Raw genomic sequence first — 24,185 nt, forward strand, 5'->3', positions numbered from 1 at the left:
AAAAAAAAAGTGTTCAATGTAATCTACCAAATCTTTACAATAGGGACATTTATTGTTTTCTGCTACTTTCATTTTGTTTAGAAGGATATTGGTGGGGTAGATGTTGTGCAAAATTTTCCAGTGCAGAACTCTTAATCTAGTTTCTTTTGTTATATCTCTCGCTATAGACCAGGTTGACCCGAGTAAGTGGATACCAAATTTTCTGAGCCAGAAGTAGTATGCGTTGGGAACAGTTTTCTCTTTGTTTATGAGTGTATTTTTTTTAATCTGTTTTAAATTTGTGTTGTACAGGCTTACATCACCTTTCTGTGTTTCATCCTCCTTTTCCCCTCTTTCTATCCATTGAAGCCATGCCTTTGGTATCGAATTTATGAATGCGTTATATTCAAAAACAATGCCTGCTTTGTTTTTACGCACTATATCCTGTATCTCTCTTAAAGACAACACTCTATTTTCCCTGAAATTAATTATGTCCTTTACTTGTTCAAGACCTTTCTCATTCCAAGATTTGAAGAATAATAATTTGTTTTTATACTTTATCAAGGCGTTGTTAAACAGCAATTGGGAGTGAAAGTTGTTACTTTTGATGTCTGAAAGTGATTTTAACGGCCTGCTGTCAAGATACGAACTAACTACATCTTTCCAAAAATCGTTATCTATCATGTTCAAACCTATTAGATCTTTTGATCTACAATTTAAGAGAAACACATTTTCTTTAACAAGTTTATCCATGTGCCATTTAGGGATCACACTCCAGTTTTCCTTGGCTGTCGCCCCAAACAGTTTTCCTGCCCATTGTAGGTGAAAACATTTTTGGAGCTGGATCATGTTTATCATGTTCAGACCACCTTCTTGTACACTCGCTTCCATTACTTTTCTTTTTACTTTCTTGAAAGCTCTCTTGTTACTGTGTTTTTTCTGCCACAGAAACTTGTACAGAATTGAGTTTATTTTATTCAGAACCTCAGCTGGAAGGCCAATCGACTGCATAACGTAAATGAACTGACTGACAAGAAATGATTTTATCACGACTACTTTCCCTTGAATACTTAAGTCACGTTTACTCCACTCTTTAATGAGTTTGTTCACTCGATCAATCCTGCTTGTCCAGTTATCTTCAATGTCTTTGGCCATTCGGTTACTTTCGAAATGGATTCCTAATATCTTTATTCTATCTACTGTTGAGAATGGAAGATTTACCTCTCTTTTCTGTCTACCTAGTCTTAGTGCCTTTGTTTTATGTTCATTCAATTTCAGTCCAGAGAATCTTTCAAAAGAAGTAAAAATGTTAAACGATCTATTCATGTCCTCTATATCTCTAAGAAACAAGGTTGTGTCATCTGCCAGTTGTTTTACTTTTAAATGCACATCCTCATTTCTCTCGGATCGAGGGGTTACAATTCCCACTATGGGACTGTTTCTTATTTTAATAGCTAATAATTCAACAGCTAACACGAATGCCAAAGGTGAAAATGGGCATCCTTGTCTAATACCACACAGCACGTCGAAAGGTTCAGATATCCAACCACCATGATTAACAGAACTTGTACAACCTTTAAAGACGACAGCAACCCATTTTTGAAAGACTGGTCCAAAACCAAAGACAGAAAAAGCATGTACCAAGAAACTTTTTGATATGGAGTCGAATGCTTTAGAGTAATCTACTGCTAATAAGTATCCAGCTTTCTTTGTTTTATTCAGATAATTAATAACGTCATCAATCGATCTGATAATTGTAGATATGTTTCTGCCCTTAATGTAGCCTGCTTGATCTTCATTAACTAAAGTGTGAACAACGGACGACAGCCTTTCTGCTAGTGTTTTTGCAAGTAGTTTGTAATCTGTATTGAGTAGGGTTATAGGTCTCCAATTATTTAGCTTATCTCTTTCTAGGTCTTTTCCTTTGTGCATCAATGTTATAATTCCTTGCTTCTGAGAGTAAGATAGTTCACCTTTATTAAAGGATTCTACGAAGGAATTTGTCACAATACTGCCTATTTTACACCAAAATGTTTTAAAGAATTCTACTGTAATTCCATCACAGCCTGGGGCAGACCCGTTCTTCATTTTCGCAAGTGCATTGCTCGTTTCTTCTAAAGTGACAGGTCCCTCACACACAGCAGCATCCGTACCATTCAAACGAGGGAAATTTTCATCTGCCATAAATATATCAGTTGCTTCCCTTACATCTTCTACTGCTGTTGTCTGACTATATAAGTTTTTAAAGTAAGACACCTGTTCAAGTAGTATTTCTCTTTGATCTGTTATAACTTCACCAGTTTCTTTACTAAGTCTTGTTATAATTTTCTTTTTGGCTCGAGCTTTTTCTAAATTACAAAAATATTTTGTGTTTCGTTCACCCTCCTCAATCCACTTAATTCTTCATCTAACTTGTGCCCCTCTCGCTTTTTCTAATAGCAATAATTCTAGATTTTGTTTTAATTTTAGAAATTGAGTCTGTTTGTTTTTGTTAGAGGGATCGTTTACTAAGTCTTTCTCAACGTCTGAAATTTGTAGTGTACTGAGTGACACAGTAATGTAGTCAATGATACTAAACTCTTAATACTTAAACATGTATACAAACACTTGCATGGACACACACATAAACACTTATAGACACAGACACAGAGACACAGACACAGGTACACAAACACACATGGACACTCACACACACACACACACCCTCACCCACACACTCTTTCAACTGTTTCACTGACTGTCTGATGACTGCTATTTTCCCTGTTCCCTGCAGTGGCCCATGCCTGACCTTGCTGGTGAAGCAGACGAAGTTCTGTGAGAGGTAGAGACGCCCACTGGCGTACTGCTTGTTGAAGGGGGTCCACAGGCTGCACTCCTCGTCTCCGTCCAACTTCTCCTGCGCCGGTAACTTGAACGCCGCTCTGGTCGTTCATGCAACACAGGCACTGAATTACTGCCTGTTTCCCTCTGTGCCATGCTGGGCAGCAACCAATTCTGTTGCTGTATAATGATAATAATAATAATGAACATTTATATAGCGCATTTCTCCAGAAATACTGCTCAAAGCGCTTTACATTTCGTTCCCCACTCCTCACCTCCGTCATTTTAGACGTGTGATGCTGATCACCAGTACAAAACAATTAAAACTAAAGCTTTGCTCATGCGCTTAACATTTGTTTATCATTCTCACGAAAACTGGTCATTTGAGGGCAAATCATCACAGGGCCTTTCTGTCTGATCCCACATAAAACATTGTTGTAATGACCCCTTGATCTTAACCTATAATAATTAAACACTTTGTACAGGTTTAGAATGTAAATCTGATAGTCAAATCATTTTCTACTATTCCTAAACCAGTCTTTAATTCTTAAACACACTTGCTCTTTCTGCATCTCTCTCACACATGCAAACATACAAACACACACACATGCACAATCACAAACAGCCCCCCCCACCCCCCGACACACACACATGCACTGTCACAAACACACACGTACACACACACCACACACACACATGTACACACACACCACACAAACACACACTCTCTCTCACACACACACACACACACATATGCACAGTCACAAACACACATGCACACACACACACCACACATACACACATGGACAGTCACAAACACATATGCACACACCACACACACATGCACAGTCACACATGCACAGTCACAAACACACATGTACACACACACACATACACACACACACACTCACTCACTCACACACACACACACACACACACACACACACACACACATGTACAATCACAAACACACATGCACACACACACACTCACACACACACTCACTCACTCACCCACACACGCACACACACACATACACACACACGTTCACAGTCACAAATGCACACACACACACACACACACACACACCACACACATGTAGTCACAAACACACATGCACACACACACCATGCATGCACGCACACACCCCTGCACGCATGCACACACATGCACAAACACACACACACACTCACACACATACACACACTGGTGGAACGTAAATGATGCGTAGTGTTGCAGACCTACCTGAATCTTTCACTCCTTGCTTTGGCGTCCAGATCTCTTTTCAAGTTGGACATTTTCTTCTTCTTTCTGACAACACAAATGAAAAAAACCCTCAATATAACACAAATGCATAACAGACTGATAACGTAAAGGTAAATAAAATAAAAAGTTTTAAAATAAGCATACAAAAAGAAAAAAAAGAGTAAAATATATTAAAAATCTATAATGCTTGCATTCAAACTTTCAACAATGAACAAAGTTTTTCAACCAAGTAAGTTTTTGACATTTTTGTGCTTTAATTCTGCTTGCTTTCTATCTGTTTTCTCTTTGATGAAAACATCTGCAATTTAGCAGATTACAGAATTTGCAATCATTTTCTGTTTCACTTCTTAAAGGATAAATGGCAGACATTTTCGCCATTTTTGTCCAAGAACACATCATATAAACCTGCAAACCAAAATTTCCTCAAAAGAAAAACTTCTTGTTGCAGTTGCAGTTGGCAGAAACATCACAAAAGAAACAAATGACCTACTATAATGGATAGAAATTAAGAAGAGCAAGTTTTAAAGTTGGAAAATAAACAAAGATAGAAACAAACAAATAAATAAAAACAAAGATAACCAAACAAAGAACAGCCCAGGCCCATGAGGAAAACAATCTCTCACTTGGAGCTGGTAGCTGGTGTTGAAAATTTCTCCTCTTCAAATCCACCTTCAAACATCAACCTGAAATGTAAAAAAAAGACACTGTAGCATGCGGAGATATGAAACAACAACAACAACAACAATTGCTTTTTATTCAAACAGAACTCAATCTGAAACAAACATGTGACAGATGGATGTGACCTGTGTGTACTCACACACGTTCTCACACACAAGAATCAAGAATATTTAATCCTTTCACCCCTTTTGCAGCATGGAGGATATTATATAAACGCAATAGTATTTTACACCAAAATCAAACATAAACAATTAAAATAACATAACTATCAGAAACAGAATACAAACTACACACACACACACACACACACACACACACACACACACACACACACACACACCAAAATTAAACATAAGCAATTAAAATAACATAACTATCAGAAACAGAATACAAACTACACACACACACACACACACACACACACACACACACACACACTAAAACATTGATGCTCCCAGACATAATCAACAACTGCTGCCAAATGCCACAGCATGGAGGAGTAAGTCAACCACTTGTTATCTTATATATTTATCATTCTGGTTTACTTTTTCTGTGTGGTATAAGTAACTTTGCATGCATGTCTTATAAACCTTGTTTATGTTTAATTGACATTAAAATGATTCTGATTCTGATTCTAATCATACACATAAATATACGGATACTATTTTTCCAGTCACCTTCAATTAGCACTCACTGTTTCATTGCCATGTTAGCCAGCTGCTGCATCATGTTGAATGTTTCATTGAAGTTTAGGAACATCAGGAAGAGATACTGCAAAAACAAGGAAAAAAAAGTCTCTAAAAAAATTGGCTTCAAAAAGCAACCATACCACACACACCCACACACACATGCACACACACACATACACACAAACTCACACATACATACACAAAAACACACACTTAAACACCACTCACACAAATACACACACACACACACACACATTTACTCGCTCACACATTTCATCACCAAAAAAAATATATTTAAAAAAACCAAAAGTATTCCTAAAATAATCTGTCTGAATGTGAATCATAAATCAGAACTTAAGTCTGTCAAACACCGCCACACATTCTGTTTTTATTTTAAAATGCAGCAGTCACATCTTCTATCCATACAAAATGATTATCATATATGCTGAATATTCATATTTGTATTTCTAAAAGATCAGTACAGTTACCTTTTTACATCTGCAAGTAAGGTGGTATAAAAAAACAATATACATACACTTTTTTCTCTGGTGGAAACTCGGATTCCATCTGGGAAGACCATGTTGTTATCCCGCTCCAGTTTCTGTTAAAACAACAGAAACAACATCTTTTTTTTCTTTTTTTTAATTAATTAGATTTTTTTTAAAAGAGAGAGAGAGAGAGAGAGAGAGAAACAAAGAAAGAGAGAGGGAGAAAGAAAGAAATGTAACATAAAACATACACATACCTTGTACCTATTTTTCCTTGCAAGTTCCCATGCAAACAACAGCACTGTACTATTCAATTCATGAAGAACACACACACACACACACACATATTCAAGGCAAGCAATTCTACAGGTACTCTTTCTTGTTTCTTGTCTAGCTTTCCTTGACTAAAACAACTCATTTCACTTCCCTATCACAACGACCCCAGAAACATGCACAATGGTGGAGATTCATTTCACTTCCCCATTAAAACGACCCCAGAAACATGCACAATGGTGGAGATTCATTTCACTTCCCCATCAAAACGACCCCAGAAACATGCACAATGGTGGAGATTCATTTCACTTCCACATTAAAACGACCCCAGAAACATGCACAATGGTGGAGATTCATTTCACTTCCCCATCAAAACGACCCCAGAAACATGCACAATGGTGGAGATTCATTTCACTTCCCCATCAAAACGACCCCAGAAACATGCACAATGGTGGAGATTCATCTCACTTCCCCAATAAAACGACCCCAGAAACATGCACAATGGTGGAGATTCATCTCACTTCCCCATTCAAATGACCCCAGAAACATGCACAATGGTGGAGATTCATTTCACTTCCCCATTAAAACGACCCCAGAAACATGCACAATGGTGGAGATTCATTTCACTTCCCCATTAACCCTTTCGCTGCCAGGAAAATAAGATTTAAGTGTAATCTATTTGCCAGGGTTTTTTCACAAAAAACGGGTATAAATTTTCAAAAAATTCTGTGCTCTTTGTTATTGGAGAAAGACCCATAAAAGTATATATTTTCTGAAAGGTAAATGAATAAAGAATACAAAACACATGCTGTTTTCCCATTTTATATATTTTTAGTGACATGCTGTTGTTTTGAAATCAGTGTTTTGGTTTTTGTCACATTTTCAACTTGTTCATTACAAACATTAGTCAGGTAATTTGCACAAAAGCATCATATTTTCTGGACAAATGGATATCTGCAAACACAAAATCATACTAGAACAACCACAATATATATATATTTTTTAAGAGATAGATAGATACACAATACATTGTGACTTCTCCAAGTGATAAGATGGATGTGAGGCCACGCCCCCTCAGTCTCTACCCCCCTCCTCACCCCTCTCACACAGTCACTTGATTCAGTTCTCATCAGACCGCGTTGGCTGCGTGCCAAGAATATCGCTCTGCTGCTAATTCGGTCATCTGTCGTCTGCTAACATCTGTACAGCCGGCATCACTCACTGACAGTCGCATCTTGGCCACTCTCTTGATTACTCCCTTTATTTTCTATCAAATCGTCCTATAAATGTTCATCACTATCTTCTCCTTCGAATTTACGCTTCAATTCTTTCTGAGCATCAGCTAAAGAAAGAAATCATGGTTGATTTAGTTCGTCACGATCGCATGTCTTGAGCATGGCGTCAGTCCGACATTTTGTTGAGCGAGCGAGGAGAGAAGTCAGGCAAACACTTGGACAGTGACCCAACCAAAACGTTCAAATAAAGGACTGCTTTATGACGTAGATGGGGTTTCTAGCTATGAATAGAATCTAGAGAGATTCCCCAGGCTAAAGCTACCACTATTTTTGCCAAGGAAGTGAATGCAAACCAGGGAAAAGTCAGAATATTTCGATGACGAGTTATCTCGTCATGCAGGCAGCGAAGCATACATGCTTGCCATGACGAGTTATCTCGTCATGCAGGCAGCCTAGGGGTTAAAACGACCCCAGAAACATGCACAATGGTGGAGATTCATTTCACTTCCCCAATAAAACGACCCCAGAAACATGCACAATGGTGGAGATTCATTTCACTTCCCCAATAAAACGACCCCAGAAACATGCACAATGGTGGAATTTCATTTCACTTCCCCAATAGAACGACCCCAAAAACATGCACAATGGTGGAGATTCATTTCACTTCCCTATCAAAACGACCCCAGAAACATGCATAATGGTGGAGATTCATTTCACTTCCCCAATAAAACGACCCCAGAAACATGCACAATGGTGGAGATTCATTTCACTTCCCTATCAAAACGACCCCAGAAACATGCACAATGGTGGAGATTCATTTCACTTCCCCAATAAAACGACCCCAGAAACATGCACAATGGTGGAGATTCATTTCACTTCCCCATTAAAACGACCCCAGAAACATGCACAATGGTGGAGATTCATTTCACTTCCACATTAAAACGACCCCAGAAACATGCACAATGGTGGAGATTCATTTCACTTCCCCATCAAAACGACCCCAGAAACATGCACAATGGTGGAGATTCATTTCACTTCCCCATCAAAACGACCCCAGAAACATGCACAATGGTGGAGATTCATCTCACTTCCCCAATAAAACGACCCCAGAAACATGCACAATGGTGGAGATTCATTTCACTTCCCCATTCAAATGACCCCAGAAACATGCACAATGGTGGAGATTCATTTCACTTCCCCATTCAAACGACCCCAGAAACATGCACAATGGTGGAGATTCATTTCACTTCCCCATTCAAAAGACCCCAGAAATATGCACAATGGTGGAGTGGAGTGGTGGCCCAGTGGTAACACGTCTGTCTAAGAACTGAGAGAATCTGAGGGCATGGGACTGACTCCCACTAAAGTATTTTCTCCCCCTCAAACACACCTGTAGCACTGGTCTGGATGCTAGCCATTTGGATAAGATGATAAACCAAAATCCCATGTGCAGCATGCATTTGAGAACGTAAAAGAATCTACAGCTTCAAAAAGTGTGTGCCTGGCAAAATTGTGTAGTAAATCCACTCCAACAGTTAATTAAACAAGCACATCTGTATGCAGATATTGAAAAAAGGGTGGCACCACTCTGTGGTCAAGCACTCTTCCCTGGGAAGGGCACCCCAAAGTTCACACACTGAAATCTGTAGTGAGACAAAGTAACAAAATACATATACCCCCCCCCAAAAAAAACGATACAAGACTAAAGGAACTGAGGGCTTGCTGTTCAGTTCAGTTCGGTTCAGTTCAGTTACTCAAGGAGGTGTTATTGCATTTGGACAAATCCATACACACTACACGACACCTGCTAAGCAGATGCCTGACCAGCAGCATAACCCAGTGTGCTTGCACTGTGTAGGAGCGTGGCACTGACCGTGATGTCTGTCCATCGCAGAATGACCTTGGCCTCCCTGCCCATCAGCAGAGAGTAGAAGCAGCAGTGGTTGATGCTGAGGTACAGCCATCCCTGCCGGGGCACACTTCCCTTCCAGTAGCTGCATGAGTAGTCTGTGTACCATACACAGCACGTGTCATACGAGTAGTCTGTGTACCATACACAGCACGTGTCATACGAGTAGTCTGTGTACCATACACAGCACGTGTCATATGAGTAGTCTGTGTACCCCACGCAGAGTAGTCTGTGTACCCCACACAGCACGTGTCAGTACGAGTAGTCTGTGTACCATACACAGCACATGTCATATGAGTAGTCTGTGTACCCCACACAGAGTAGTCTGTGTACCACACACAGCACGTGTCATACGAGTAGTCTGTGTACCATACGCAGCACGTGTCATATGAGTAGTCTGTGTACCCCACACAGCACGTGTCATATGAGTAGTCTGTGTACTCCACGCAGAGTAGTCTGTGTACCACACACAGCACGTGTCATACGAGTAGTCTGTGTACCATACGCAGCACGTGTCATATGAGTAGTCTGTGTACCCCACACAGCACGTGTCAGTATGAGTAGTCTGTGTACCACACACAGCACATGTCATATGAGTAGTCTGTGTACCACACACAGCATGTGACATATGAGTAGTCTGTGTACCACACACAGCACGTGTTAGTATGAGTAGTCTGTGTACCCCACACAGCACGTGTCAGTATGAGTAGTCTGTGTACCCCACACAGCACATGTCATATAAGTAGTCTGTGTACCACACACAGCATGTGACATATGAGTAGTCTGTGTACCACACACAGCACGTGTTAGTATGAGTAGTCTGTGTACCCCACACAGCACGTGTCAGTATGAGTAGTCTGTGTACCCCACACAGCACATGTCATATGAGTAGTCTGTGTACCCCACACAGCACATGTCATATGAGTAGTCTGTGTACCCCACACAGCACGTGTTAGTATGAGTAGTCTGTGTACCCCACACAGCACGTGTCAGTATGAGTAGTCTGTGTACCCCACACAGCACATGTCATATGAGTAGTCTGTGTACCCCACACAGCACGTGTCATATGAGTAGTCTGTGTACCCCACACAGCACGTGTCATATGAGTAGTCTGTGTACCCCACACGGCACGTGTCATATGAGTAGTTTGTGTACCACACACAGCACGTGTCATATTAGTAGTCTGTGTACCCACACACATCACGTGTCATATGAATAGTCTGTGTACCCCACACAGCACGTGTTAGTATGAGTAGTCTGTGTACCACACACAGCACGTGTCATATAAGTAGTCTGTGTACCACACAGAGCACGTGTCATATAAGTAGTCTGTGTACCACACACATCACGTGTCATATGAATAGTCTGTGTACCCCACACAGCACGTGTTAGTATGAGTAGTCTGTGTACCCCACACAGCACGTGTCATATGAAAAGTCTGTGTACCATACACAGCACATGTCATATGAGTAGTCTGTGTACCACACACAGCATGTGTCAGTATGAGTAGTCTGTGTACCCCACACAGCACGTGTCAGTATGAGTAGTCTGTGTACCACAACATGACACACAGTAAGTGTCAGTAAGAGTAGTCTGTGTACCACAACTTGACACACAATATGTGTCAGTGAGAGTAGTCTGTGTATCACACCATGACACAGCATGTGTCAGTAAGAGTAGTCTGTGTACCACACCATGACACACAGCAAATGTCCGTAATGCACCAACCAATGGGGACAGAATGCAAATCTTCCATGCATGGGAACAGTCTGCATCAATGTGTACCCCTTAAAATGCCACAGTGTCAGGGACAATGTTAATGATGAATGATGATTGGATGATGTGGCGATAGTGCTATGGAGGTCCATTTAGGTTTCAGACAGTGCTCAATGCTTCATTCATTAACTCACTCCAGACAAATAGTTTTCTCCCTTGCTTTTCCCTGCAGACGACCCATTTGTTAGGGTTAGGAAAAAAAAATCACAAAAAATACAAAACACGAAGTAACTGAATGAAACTCACTGTACTTGACTCACTGACCCCTCTCCTCATGTCGTGTGTACGCCCACCCCCCTCCCTCTCTGCACAGCCCTCAGAAGCTGAGTCACTGTCAGTATTTCTTGCTGGTAGCTTTCTTCACTGCAGATACTTTATTCAACGTCTTCATCATCCTCGTCGATGTCGAAACCTTCAGTTTGAAACATTTCAATCCCTTCAGCAGCAGTAAAAAGCCACTGTCATGATCTAGTTTGCTCCAAAAATTTCCACTTGTATCGCCTGCGACGCCATTTTCGATATGTATGCAGACTAACTTGTCATGTGGGGTACCGAGGTCAACGGCTCGACAGCAAGTGTATAATTATAGAACCTCATGAAGAAACTTTCCATTCGACCCTTGACATGTTCGCAATGCCTGATGTAGCTGCGATTTGTATGCTACCCCATAAGGAAAACGTGGACAAATTTTTAATTGTCGAAACCGCTATAGCATTCTGTCGTCTGGAACGCTGCCTACATCAGGAACGCTATAGCGTGCCATGGTCCAGAGCTAATCAGGTCTGAAAGATAGAGAGCAACACTCTTCAAAAACATGTCCCCATGAAGCTGATGACCTTCAACTTCCCATTTGAGCCCATAGTACACTCAACTCTGGTTAAGTACCAGCCATGAGTTGAACAATCCCACCGCAAATGGGGGCTCAAACCCACAACCTCCCAATCATCCGTCCACGATGCTAAAACTTCACCAAATTGGCTGGTGCTATCTTTAATATCTGGCGATGTTTTGTGGGTTACACTTGGTGGACCTTTTTGGTTTACTGGTTGGGTTGTGGTTCCGGTTTGTTTGTTTTTCTTAGTTTACAACATCAGAAACATTGCGATGTTAAACAGGTCATTCAGCCATAAAGTCAGTCACAAGACACCGAAATCATTGTTCTTGGTGTGTAGAGATTATTTCCCTGCTTGCTTTACTGTTTGAAACTTAGTAATGTTTTGCTTACTGACTTTCCAAACAAGGCAAAGTGATTACTATCTTTATGCAAAGAGATTATTTTCTGGCCTCATTGAAGCTTTAGGCAACAAAGCCTTTCTTCTTGTGCTTTGCGTTTTTTCTCGGTTTTGGGTGGTCAAATTAATGACGCTGGAACAATGGCATGAACGCACAGTCAGTAAAGAATGCCTTGCCTAAAACAAATTCCTGTTTGCATTCTTTCCACAAATGTTTGGCAGTAGGTATTCTGCCTTGCCAACAACAAATTGCTGGACAGCATTTTTAACAAATATTTAACAAATTCATCAGTGCAGCTGAACATATGTAATGCAACTCACAGTTGACGAGTTTCTCTTCCCGTGGCATGTTGAATCTCTTCATAAATTTCTTGGTGGATGCCGTCAGGTCTTCCACTTCAGCGTCTGAGTTGGACACTGTGAAACAACCATGCAGACATTTTAAAATAACATACAAAGCATACCTACATTTTACAAACAGAAAAATCCTCTCAAAATCTTCTCACCTTCTGCATATATGTATTCACATAAAGGATCACAGCACAAGCAGGTCGGCACATAATTCTGTTGATCAGAGAAATATCTGCCTTAACCCACTGGGTGTCAAAACCAGGATCAATCCCAGGACCTTCTGACTGTAACACCAAAGCTCTAACCTTTCAACCACTGTGCCCTTCTGTTGCGCTTTAATGGGACAAATTTACCATACTTGTTTACTGTTTACCACTGCATGCTCCTGGCCTCAATAACAATTCATTTCATATCCATCTCTCATAAAGCACACAGAGCACCAAGAATATGTGCTGTAGCAAGTTATTTTAATAAATACAAAATAAAATAAAATACGTATATCATGAACATAAGCATCTGTATTCTCACCTTCAGTGACCATTTCCTTGTTCGCCATAAGGCTAGCAACCTTACACTTGACAAACTCAGTGATGTCATCTTCATTTTCAAAGGCCGCTTTATAAAGAAAAACAAATGCAAACACACACACACACACACACACACACACACACACAACATTTGAATTCAGAAAGAAGTAAGACAAAAGTTAACAACAAAAACACACACAAACATTTGCTTGCACATGCAAGCACACACAAACACACAATGTTTGCTTCACAGGAATACCTGTGGAGCAGTACCCTTGCAAGTTAATTGTCACTGAAGTTCATTGCAATTGCCTAATGTGTTACGGATGTAATTTTCCTATAGTGACATATGTGAACTGTGCAAAATTCTGTCAAACATGATGTTTCAGTGACAGAAATATATGACCTTCATTGCAAGGGGGAAAAAAAGAAAAAAAAGAATTGTAAATGAAATGAGGAAAGAAAAAAAAACTGAAGAGCAAGGCACACTTGTATTTACCATCTTTTTCCCCTGGGAAAGCTGCTTGCTTTAACTGCTACTGTTTGCAAAGTAAAGTCTACAGAAATGTCCCTTCAAAGTGAATTGCCTCACTACCAATTCCTGATAATGCCAACAATTTTTCATTTTATTCCTATAAACCTCTGTGGTATTTTCTTGCAAGTAGTCAGCTTACATATTGTGGCATTTTTTATACTGTGAATACTGAGCACGTTCAACACTGTGTGAACTGACAGAAATAGAGGTTTAATACCTCATAATTCGGTATAATTCATAATAATTCAGTAAAGACCAAAACTTACCACAAATCATCTGTCTAACATGACAAGAAAATTCAAACCATTCTGGTACATATTACACATAAAACTGGGGCTTAGAGGAAAGAGAACTGAAGTGACAGGAAGTCTGATAACAGCAAGCACTGAGGCACTAAGGAACAAGGAAAATATCAGTGACTGGATGTTCAGAAAAGATAAGCTTGAAACTGTAACTCAGGAAACAGGTCACTGCAGAGAAAAGAACAGTATCTGCATCATGATCAGGCCATCTTTCAACATATTAACTGTGGACTAATACATCAAATCAATTCAAAAAGCATGAAGAAGAGTGACAGCTGGTTTGAAAGAAAGCTCAAAGGACCCATCAACAACATAAGTGCCTGTGGCAGTGACTTGCGCATTATTTAAACGATAACACTGAAAAGTGAAAATCAATACTAGCATTTTGTCCATGCTACCTGTCATCTGGAAATGCCTGCTGTTTATCTGTAAATGCTGCAGCCTGCGACCGGCTGTGGGGAATTTCCATCAAGTGTAAAGCATTGCCTTGTTTACACACACCATGAAAGAAGATTCCTGCTAAAGCATGATAACTTTTGAACATTTTGGCCAAATATGAATGCTCTGCATTTACAAATAACTCAATGGCACTGTGCATACTACATTTTCTTACGTAAAGAAATGTTCAAATACTAGTTTCTCAGTAACATATATGTGAATGGTAGAAATGTCTACAATCACCAGTATGTATTGCAAGAAACAAATTACTTCTTTTAGATTACCCCTTAGTACTATGTTAAAAAGTGAGGATAGCTGCTCACTTATTACGGTTATAAGCTTGCATGTTATCAACTAAAAAATGTTAAAAATGTTATTTTTCTTAACTGAGCTGGAACGGATGGTTATAACTGCAGGGTTTGGCATGCCTGTTCATCTGTCACTAGAAGCCAGCCATGACCGTTTTGCCATGGATCAAGATGGAACAATGAACAATGAGCTGATGTCCTGTAACCTGATCTGTGATGACACAACAGCTGCTGGCTACGTTTTGTGTGAGGTGGTTCTAGTTAGACAGCTGAGTTTTTAAGCCAGATATACTGGATCCATCTTTTTTTGTCCTTTTCATCCACCAGTTTGTTATCACTTACTTAATGCAAATGACAGAGTTTTATGCCAGATATTAAGTTACAATACCATAGAACTCAATCCTCAAGGGGTTTTTTTGTTTTTTTTTGTTTTGTTTTGTTTTTTGTGTTGTTTTTTTTTGGTTTTTTTGCTGCATTAGGACTGACTTCAAATCAGATCACAGTGATAGTCAGATGGCATGAAACTAAAATCAGTGATGGAAGTTTTTTTAACTTGTGACATGTCATGTATAATTGCAGAACAACCGAACCAGCCTACCTAGTGTCTGAAGGAGGTTTTGTTCCAGCCACTCCCAGTCCCGGCTGATTTCCTTCTTGTTGTTTGCCACAGACACAGCTGGAAAACAATGCATCATTATATCTATTGGTATGTGTTGTGCCAAATCAACACACCCACAACCATGTGTGCACAACACACATGAGTTGACATGTATGTGTGAAACAAAATGCAACTGTGTATTTCATTATCACAACATTCTTGTAAATGTGTGTGTGTGTGTGTGTGTGAGAGAGAGAGTGTGTGTGTGTGTGTGTGTGTGCGTGTACATATTTTTGTTTGCTTGCTTTTTGTTTATCTGTTTATTGATCCAATGACTGATTGATTGATTTAATATTCTTTTTTTTTTCTTTAATCATTCATTCATTCATTTATCTATTTACTCATTTTATGGATAGCTTGATGTAAAAAAAAAAAATTTTTTAAGCTGTTATTTATTACATTTACCATCCTGAAATAAAAATCTTACATTTATATTTTATTTTGACAAACACACACATATGTACAACACTTTACATTGATTTATCAATAATCTGCTTCTGAGAAAGAAAAGAAGGAAGAAGCTGATAAATCCACACACTATTATTATAGATCCTGACATATATGCACAAAAAAACATACTTACTAAAACTGACTTCAGACCCAGGTGTTTGTAACAAAATCCTGTAAGGCAATGTCTGCAAAAATGTAGAAAGAAAAGAATAAGTTTAGACAATGTGAGAGTAAGACACAGAGAGAGAGAGAGAGAGAGAGAGAGTCTGTGTGTGCGTGTGTGTGTGTTAAGCATGTGTATGTGTGTGCACGTCTGTATGTCTGTGTGTATATTCTCAAAGAAAAGATTGTGAGAATGAGTATAGTTCAAGCTGACAGATAATAATGTGAACAGATGAAATGGTAACACCTAAAACTGATAGAAATTTGATAAGCACTGTTGCATAAATGTCAAGAGGCAATCACTGTACACAAGCAAGAGATACTACCCATATCCATAGATAAAGGAACTCATCAGTTGATGTGAGTTAAGGAATTCTGCTGTCTGTCATGTTTTCTACTTTTTTGTGCTCTTTGTTATAATGAAGATTAAATAAGTATAATTTTCATCTGTCCAAATGCTGTACTGTATATATACGGCTAAAACTTCCTGTACAGAACTCACCAGATACTTTCAATAGGGCACTAATGATATAATGCAAAGTAAGACAAGTTTGCCATCTGAGATATTTTCCTCTTTCTGATGTGTGTGTGTGTGTGCTGTGGAAGCTGTGATACGTAGCCGAGAAATGAGTGTGTGGAGGAGGGGGTGTGGGGGGGTGCAGGGTAGTGTGTGTGTGTGTGTGTGTGTGTGTGTGTGTGTTGGGGCTCGTGTATGTTTATGTGTATTTGTGCTTTCATATCTGTGAAACTGCACATTTGTTGCATATCTGTTATGCATGTGTGTGTGTATGTGTGAATGTGTGTCTGCATGTTTTACATTTATCTGCTTATTTGCTTATTTATCATTATTATTGTCTTTATATTTTATTTTTATTTACTGTTAAAAGTGTTATTATCATTATTATTATTTTTAATTTATCTATTTATTTATTTCATTTTTATTTTATTCATTTTTTTATTCATTTTTTTTCTCAAGCCCTGACTAAGCACATTGGGTTACGCTGCTGGTCAGGCATCTGCTTGGCAGATGTGTAGCGTATATGGATTTGACTGAACGCAGTGACACCTCCTTGAGCTACTGATACTGATACTGATACTAATGGGCATCATATAATGCAGAATAAAACAACTTTGCCATCTGTGATGTTTTCCTCTTTCTGATAGGCAAGACAGATGAGTGTTTAGAGTATTATGAAGATGAAATGTGCACATAAAATGTCCCATAACCCATGTCAGTTGTCAGCTTTGGTTAGTTACAGAAAAAACAAACAAACATACCCAACATACACATGATTTCCAAATGGATTAATACATATGTATTGTAATATATTATTATATTGTACTGTCTGTGAATTGCACTGTAGTATGTGTACTGTATCACACAAAAAACATATGATTGCCAGCTGGCATGGTAAAAACACCTGTCATACTTGTAAAAGCCTATTCATGGACTGTATGAATGAATGTGAGAGTTGTAACTCATGAAAACAAAAGACAATTTTATACTCTCCTCTCACTTTCCCTCTCTCTCTCCCACTGTCTCCTCCTCCCCCCCCCCCCCCCCCCCCCCCCCCCCCCCCGCGCCCCCCCTAATATTGTATGTATGTTGTCACCTTTTTGTTTTACCTGCCTTTCAAACATGAATGTGTTTGCATACACATTCTCTCTCTCTCTCTCTCTCTCTCTCTCTCTCTCTTGTTATAATGTTTCTTTTCTCATCTTTCTATGAATTTGTTTAACATTTACTCACTTCTTGTGGTCTTTCTTCATACCTTATCTTTTGACATTTTTCCATTTCGATGGCTGGATGAAAAAAAAGCAACTGTTTGCTTACTCTGTTACCCTCAGAAATAAAATTCATTCAATAAAATTTTTTTTTAATTCATTCATTCATCCTCTCTCTCTCTCACACACACACACACACACACACCACAGTTTTTCAGTTCAGTTTCAGTTTCAATTTGTCTAAGCAAGCAGACAACCATATATACGCTACACCACAGTCCTGTAACAAAAAAGAAAAGAAAAAAAAGAAAAGAAAAAAAAGATAGCAGATGCCTGACCTCTGCATAAGCCCACTGCACTGACTGGACCTTGAGAGCTACCCTAGGTTTGTATAAGAACATTAAATTTAAAGCAGAATGAAACAAAATTATGTGACAAAATAAACAAATAGATCAATATACAAAATATATTATGGAGTGATGAAAAAAACCCAACACACACACACATGCAGACACACTCAGACACACATGAATCTGATGACGACATGGAATAGGTCAGATGTCACCATTTCAGTTGTGTTTCCCAAAAATATTTTGGATGCACTTTCTAAGCAGGGGACAAAAAAATCCCAAATTAAACCGAATGAGTGCAAGATACAGTTCACTGTTTCTTCAGATATCTACATATTTAATGTTCACTCTTTTCATTTCAACACCTTTACTGCTGCAATCAGAATGTTCTCCAGCCATCAACCAGTTGTCAAATATAGGCGAGTTTTCAATGGGTCACTTTACTATAGTGCCTTTCTCGGCTCCTGTAAATGCACAAAGGTGAATTGCCAGTTTTTCAGTTCAGTTTCAGTTTCAATTTGTCTGAGCAAGCAGACAACCATATATACGCTACACAACAGTCCTGTAACAAAAAAAAAAAGAAAAAAAAAAGATAGCAGATGCCTGACCTCTGCATAAGCCCACTGCACTGACTGGACCTTGAGAGCTACCCTAGGTTTGTATAAGAACATTAAAGCAGAATGAAACAAAATTATATGACAAAATAAACAAATAGATCAATATACAAAATATATTATGGAGTGACGAAAAACAACAACAACACACACACACATGCAGACACTCTCAGACACACACACACACACACCAGTAGAGAATGACATCCAACTGACCCTATTGTCCAGCACAGTGTCCAGTGTCCCCACAAGCAGACCGGTCAGACCACCACCTCCATACCCTTTGCGTCGCTGCAGAACGAAGAATGGGTTTGCACGGTCAGTCACCCTGCAAACAACATTTTTTATATCAGTTCTCAGCTTTGCACATATGTTCTCTTTAAATATGTGAATGCAGGCCTGAAATGCCTTAACTGACATGAAGCATTATCATGCTCTGTTCTTGAAACATAATGTGTGTAGGCACTTGTACAGAGACTCGTTTTAAAATGTTATCAAAACTTTTGTTTTCAAATTCTGTGATCCCAAACAAAAGTAAAGAATTCAACACGTGGATCTGTGTTGAACACTTACTTTCATAGTCAATTCCATTGATATAATAACCTTTTACTGATCAAATGTCGGTAGTGGAAAACAAAATTAAGTTTTGTGGAGCACTGTGAAAGGTTACAAATATTGCTCAGATTTTTTCTTCATTGCCCACGAAAAATAAATGAAAAAGCTGTGCCTGTACATGTTTTAACCACTGCTGACTGCATATATATGTAAACCACTGCTGACTTCATATTGAAGACAGCCAAGATAAATAGCATGTATTCAATATCAGGTGATGTGAAACACTGATTTAGTGATTATCAATCACATGAATCTGATGATGACATGGAATAGGACAGATGTCACCATTTACTAATTTTCAGTGGTGTTTCCCAAAAATATGTTGGATGCACTTTCTAAGCAGGGGGCAAAAAAATCCCAAATTAAACCGAATGAGTGCAAGATACAAGTTCACTGTTTCTTCAGATATCTACATATTTAATGTTCACTTTTTTCATTTCAACACCTTTACTGCTGCAATCAGAATGTTCTCCAGCCATCAACCAGTTGTCAAATATAGGTGAAATTTCAATGGGTCACTTTACTATAGTGCCTTTCTCGGCTCCTGTAAATGCACAAAGGTGAATTGCCAGTATGTTTGACAAATCAAATTCGTAACCCAACTTTTCAACTACAGCAATCCATATTTATCTGCACAGACAGTTTTTCATATCACAAACCAAAGTTCATGGTTGGGTGTAAATAAACTGAAGGTGAACAAAAGCAAACTATGAATTTAACAGTTCAGAAAGCAAACCAGGTAGATATTCAGACTGGCAGAGCATCCACACTACTGACATAAAATATTACTTCTAGCTTTCTGTTTCTCTGCAAGTCTGCCAGGTGCATGCATTTATCTTGTCAGTCACAGTGTACATGTAGTTGACTGACCCATAACCTCTGCTTTTTGGCCCCTCGATTTCAGCTGCCTGGGGTCATGTGGACCATGATTTTTATGGTTTTCCCTGACAGCCTGAACATGTGTGGAACCCTCAATAACTTTTCAGTTAGCATGCCAGTTTAAATGTTACGGCCATTAACTAAATGGTTGTTTGTGCACCACACAATGTTTTTAAAGATAATGATAATATAATAGTTATCGACATTTACAGCACATTTTTCCCCCAGAAATTAACTAAAAGCACTTTACATTCCATATTCCCCCTCCTCCCCCTCCCCACTCCAACCCCCCCACCCCTTCCCACCCCAACCCCCGCATACATACATACAGAAACATGCCAGAATACACTCATGTACAGTACTTACATAGAACAACCACCAACCCACCCACCCACAACGCTTTCTAGAAGACTCATAATTGCAACACGCATGCACCACACACACACACACACACATATATATAACAATGCACAGACACTTGCAAACACTGAACCACATACAAGAGGCAAGCAGCTTCCCCACAATACAACATGCATTTGAAATCAATAATATAAACACCAGCACTGGAAAATCACTGTTGCTGAAAAAGATGTGTTTTCAAAGCAGGCTTAAGATAAAAATAAAGAGACAAAATGTCACAAATTTTTTGGCAATTTGTTCCACAATGAGGGGGCCTGAAAAGAGATAGATCTCTGATCCTGTTGCTTCTTCTTTATAACATTGATTTTCAATAGCCTTGTATCAGAAGCAGAATGAAGGTGATCAGTTGGAATGTACAATTCAAAGACATGAGAGAGGAAATGAGGGCCAGAGCTTGAGAGGGCAGAAAACATGACAGCAGAAATCTTGTAATGTATTCAATTCTGTTTGAAACGGGTAGCCAGTGATGACAGTGAAAGAAGAGTTACATGTTCAAATTCAGAGGACCTGAAAATAAGCTGAGCAGCATTGTTCTGAACTCTTTGAAGTTTGTCAAGTGAATTCTTTTGAATGATGGCAAGAACAGAGTTGCAGTAATCCTGGGCAAAATGAAGACTAACATTTTGGTTGCTTCAACAGACAGGTAATGGTGAATGGAACTACTTTTTTGCAATCAAGATAAGCTGATCTGCAAATGTTAGAAATGTGTTCCTGAAAGGATAGACTGTGCTCAGGACTGACACCAAGGCTCTGCACTGATCAGGAGACAGAAATAACAGTGGTGTTAAACATGAACAAAACCCAATGATGATGTGTAAAGTTAACACTTTAAAGAAGTCTTCAGAGTGGAACTATGAACCCTGCTTCATATATCATTTTAACAACAGAACGAACATATTCTTGTCAATAGCAATTTCCTGTTTAATATGTACTGTTTTGAACAGTGTGCTGAGCAGATATATGACATGTGTCATCATTCAGACAGGTTTGCAAGGTTTTTACAGTGATCAATTAATACTATTAATAGTCACAGTATTGTGCATTATTCCATTGTTGCTGTTTCTTACTTAGGAAACAATTTCATGAGATGTTAAAAACTGAGAGAGAAAAAGGCTCGACGCTTGAACTCCTTGCTTCATTTGAACAAAACAAAAACAAAACATAAACTCGGTAACAATGTCACATATTTTAACACCAAATACAAACATTTATTGATCAGCACATCGGATGAAAACAAACACGGTGGAACAGCTGAGACTGGATGCAGTTATGTTTATTTGACAAAAAATAAAAATGTAAACTCACCACAATGCGTTTGCCAAAAGCACTTCTTCGGGTTTCACCCACATCGTGCACCAAGAGACGTGCACTGATTAAAACCAGGATCGCTGTGTTCCACGACCAAATAAGTCTGTGGTCAAAATAACAATGACGAATTATCCAGTTCAGCAGACGGCCACATCTCAACTTCCGTCAATATGACGATCATATGACCTCACATGAGGTCAGAGTGTCAAGAACGAAAACTCTTAGCTGATACACTCGCAATTGTCTCCCGTGTTTGTGTGTGTGTGTGTGTGTGTGAACTCATATTCACCGTGTATGTCTATCATCTAAGCAAAAATTAAACAGTGATTGGTTGATTGGTCAGTTGACTGATTTTTAAAGAATTATCGATGCTAAAATCAGCATGTAAATGGATGGGTGGGCAGACTGATGGATTGATTTGTTGACTGACTGGCTAGTGGATTGGTTGTTTCGATTTTCCCGGCAGAGAGTAGATCAATGTCTGGAACGACTTGACTGTGTTTTATATTTATTATATGCATTTCTAAGAAAACATATCGCTGACAGTCAAATACTCATCAAATGACTCAGAAGGGCACATGAACTACAGAACAAGGAAAATACGTACAAGGCAGTCTATATGAAGGAAACCTTTGTCGGGATAGTGATTCCTACATTATTTGTCTTCAAAGGTTAAACCCCAGAGCACATGTGTCAAATTCAAATAAATGTAAAGTCACAATTAGTAACATTTCAGCAAAACAAAGAACTATCTGAATTTTCAAAATGAAAATTGAGAATTAAACTTAATGGAAAGAAATCTTAAATCTTTATGAATACAATGTTTGGGGTGAAAATGAGAAAAACAGAAATAACGTAACTACAGAGTTCAGTATTATTATGCCCATATTCTCCTTGGCTGTCTTGTTTGTGGGGCTGCCAACAGAAATATATAAACTATGGTCAGTTTCCTGATGAAGTGTCAGCGGTGGGCCAATTAGTTAGATCTGATTTGGTATCCTGAAACTGGGATCGATTTCCAAATGAAAAAACACAAATGGATTTCCATAAAACTTCTGAAATGTCAGAAATATTTATGTTGGAATCTTTTCTTTTCTTTTCTTATTCTTTTCTCTCCTGGATTCAGAAACTTTAAAGTTTTTTCACCATGGTAAATAGAGGTAAATGAGTAAATCAGGCACTGGTAACTGTTTGATGCCCATCTAGTCTGTTAGCACTAATTAAGGTGTTTATGTATCTACTGTGGGTCTATGATATATGAAGTTCGGCGTCAGTAACATAAATGGCAGTTAGTGATTCATTTTTCAATTTTGAGGATACATGTGCTTAAAACTTTACAGTGAACTGCTAAAGAGTTTACCACAAATAGACCTAGCTCATACCCAAGGTTCAGTCAATACAAAATTTTTTAAAAAGCAACAACAACAACAACAACAACAAAAAATCACCTCTAGCTAGAAGAATGGAGCTCCAAAACTGACAATAAACAGATTTAAAGGAATTTCTTCCTTCTGTCATTGGAAATAGTAAAGAAGAGACTGTCCTGTGCAGGCCACAAATAGGTAATTCTTTCCTGCCGTCTGAAAAATGGTCCATAGTGTGCGCTTTGCAATGAGCCTCTCACTATAAATCATCTGACTGCAGGGGTCTGCAGGACATCAGACTCAGACATTTCACAGCTAGTTCCATGAAGACCCTTTTTCACAAAGTTCTGCCAGATACTAGTTTTCAGTTTGTAAAGGCAGTAAATGTCTTAATTTTCATGCCAATGCTATAAAACTTGGTTTTTATATTTTTGTTCTTATTCTAACTCTTAACATTGAATGGTTGCTCTGTGACAAGTTCTAATTTACATGTTTTTCAATCTTGAAATGGTCCCTTGCTGTCAGCTGGACAATAAGCAACATGATATGATTTTGATTAAAGTACTTTTGAAGGTTTGTATGTACCTAGTTTCATGCCTGTGTGTGTAGTGTGTGTGGGGGGGTCATCTTCATGTGGTGTTTTATTAAAGGACAAATGAAGCTTGGCGGAACCCATCCCTTTCCAAGATTTACAGTAGTGTAGCCACTGTCCTCTAACTAGGTGGCTCGCCGTGTTCATGACCACGTAGCCACTTAAGTTCATCTGGGAACCTGTCTGCCCTGGCTGGTGACCCACGTCAATGAAGTCCAATAAATGGTGTAGTGTTAAAACCA

General features: G+C 38.9%; 1 protein-coding gene across 2 annotated transcripts in view; it reads right to left on the reverse strand.

Moving 5' to 3' along the window:
• The window catches only part of LOC143286802 (TBC1 domain family member 9-like), a 49,743-nt gene extending 27,585 nt beyond the window's left edge, over positions 1 to 22,158 (reverse strand). For both annotated transcript variants that reach the window (XM_076594597.1, XM_076594596.1), the window contains exons 1-12: positions 21,985 to 22,158; positions 18,982 to 19,093; positions 16,048 to 16,099; positions 15,405 to 15,482; positions 13,225 to 13,311; positions 12,667 to 12,762; positions 9,302 to 9,435; positions 5,968 to 6,033; positions 5,438 to 5,514; positions 4,689 to 4,748; positions 4,045 to 4,110; positions 2,768 to 2,900 (exon numbers count right to left, since the gene is read on the reverse strand). In XM_076594597.1, the coding sequence (XP_076450712.1) occupies positions 2,768 to 2,900; positions 4,045 to 4,110; positions 4,689 to 4,748; positions 5,438 to 5,514; positions 5,968 to 6,033; positions 9,302 to 9,435; positions 12,667 to 12,762; positions 13,225 to 13,311; positions 15,405 to 15,482; positions 16,048 to 16,099; positions 18,982 to 19,093; positions 21,985 to 22,028 (1,005 nt within the window). In that variant the 5' untranslated portion in view covers positions 22,029 to 22,158. The remainder of the gene's footprint in view (positions 1 to 2,767; positions 2,901 to 4,044; positions 4,111 to 4,688; positions 4,749 to 5,437; positions 5,515 to 5,967; positions 6,034 to 9,301; positions 9,436 to 12,666; positions 12,763 to 13,224; positions 13,312 to 15,404; positions 15,483 to 16,047; positions 16,100 to 18,981; positions 19,094 to 21,984) is intronic.
• Positions 22,159 to 24,185: the final 2,027 nt, after the last annotated feature.

This window comes from Babylonia areolata, chromosome 10, assembly GCF_041734735.1.
Source record: "Babylonia areolata isolate BAREFJ2019XMU chromosome 10, ASM4173473v1, whole genome shotgun sequence".
Taxonomy (NCBI): Eukaryota; Metazoa; Mollusca; class Gastropoda; order Neogastropoda; family Buccinidae; genus Babylonia; species Babylonia areolata.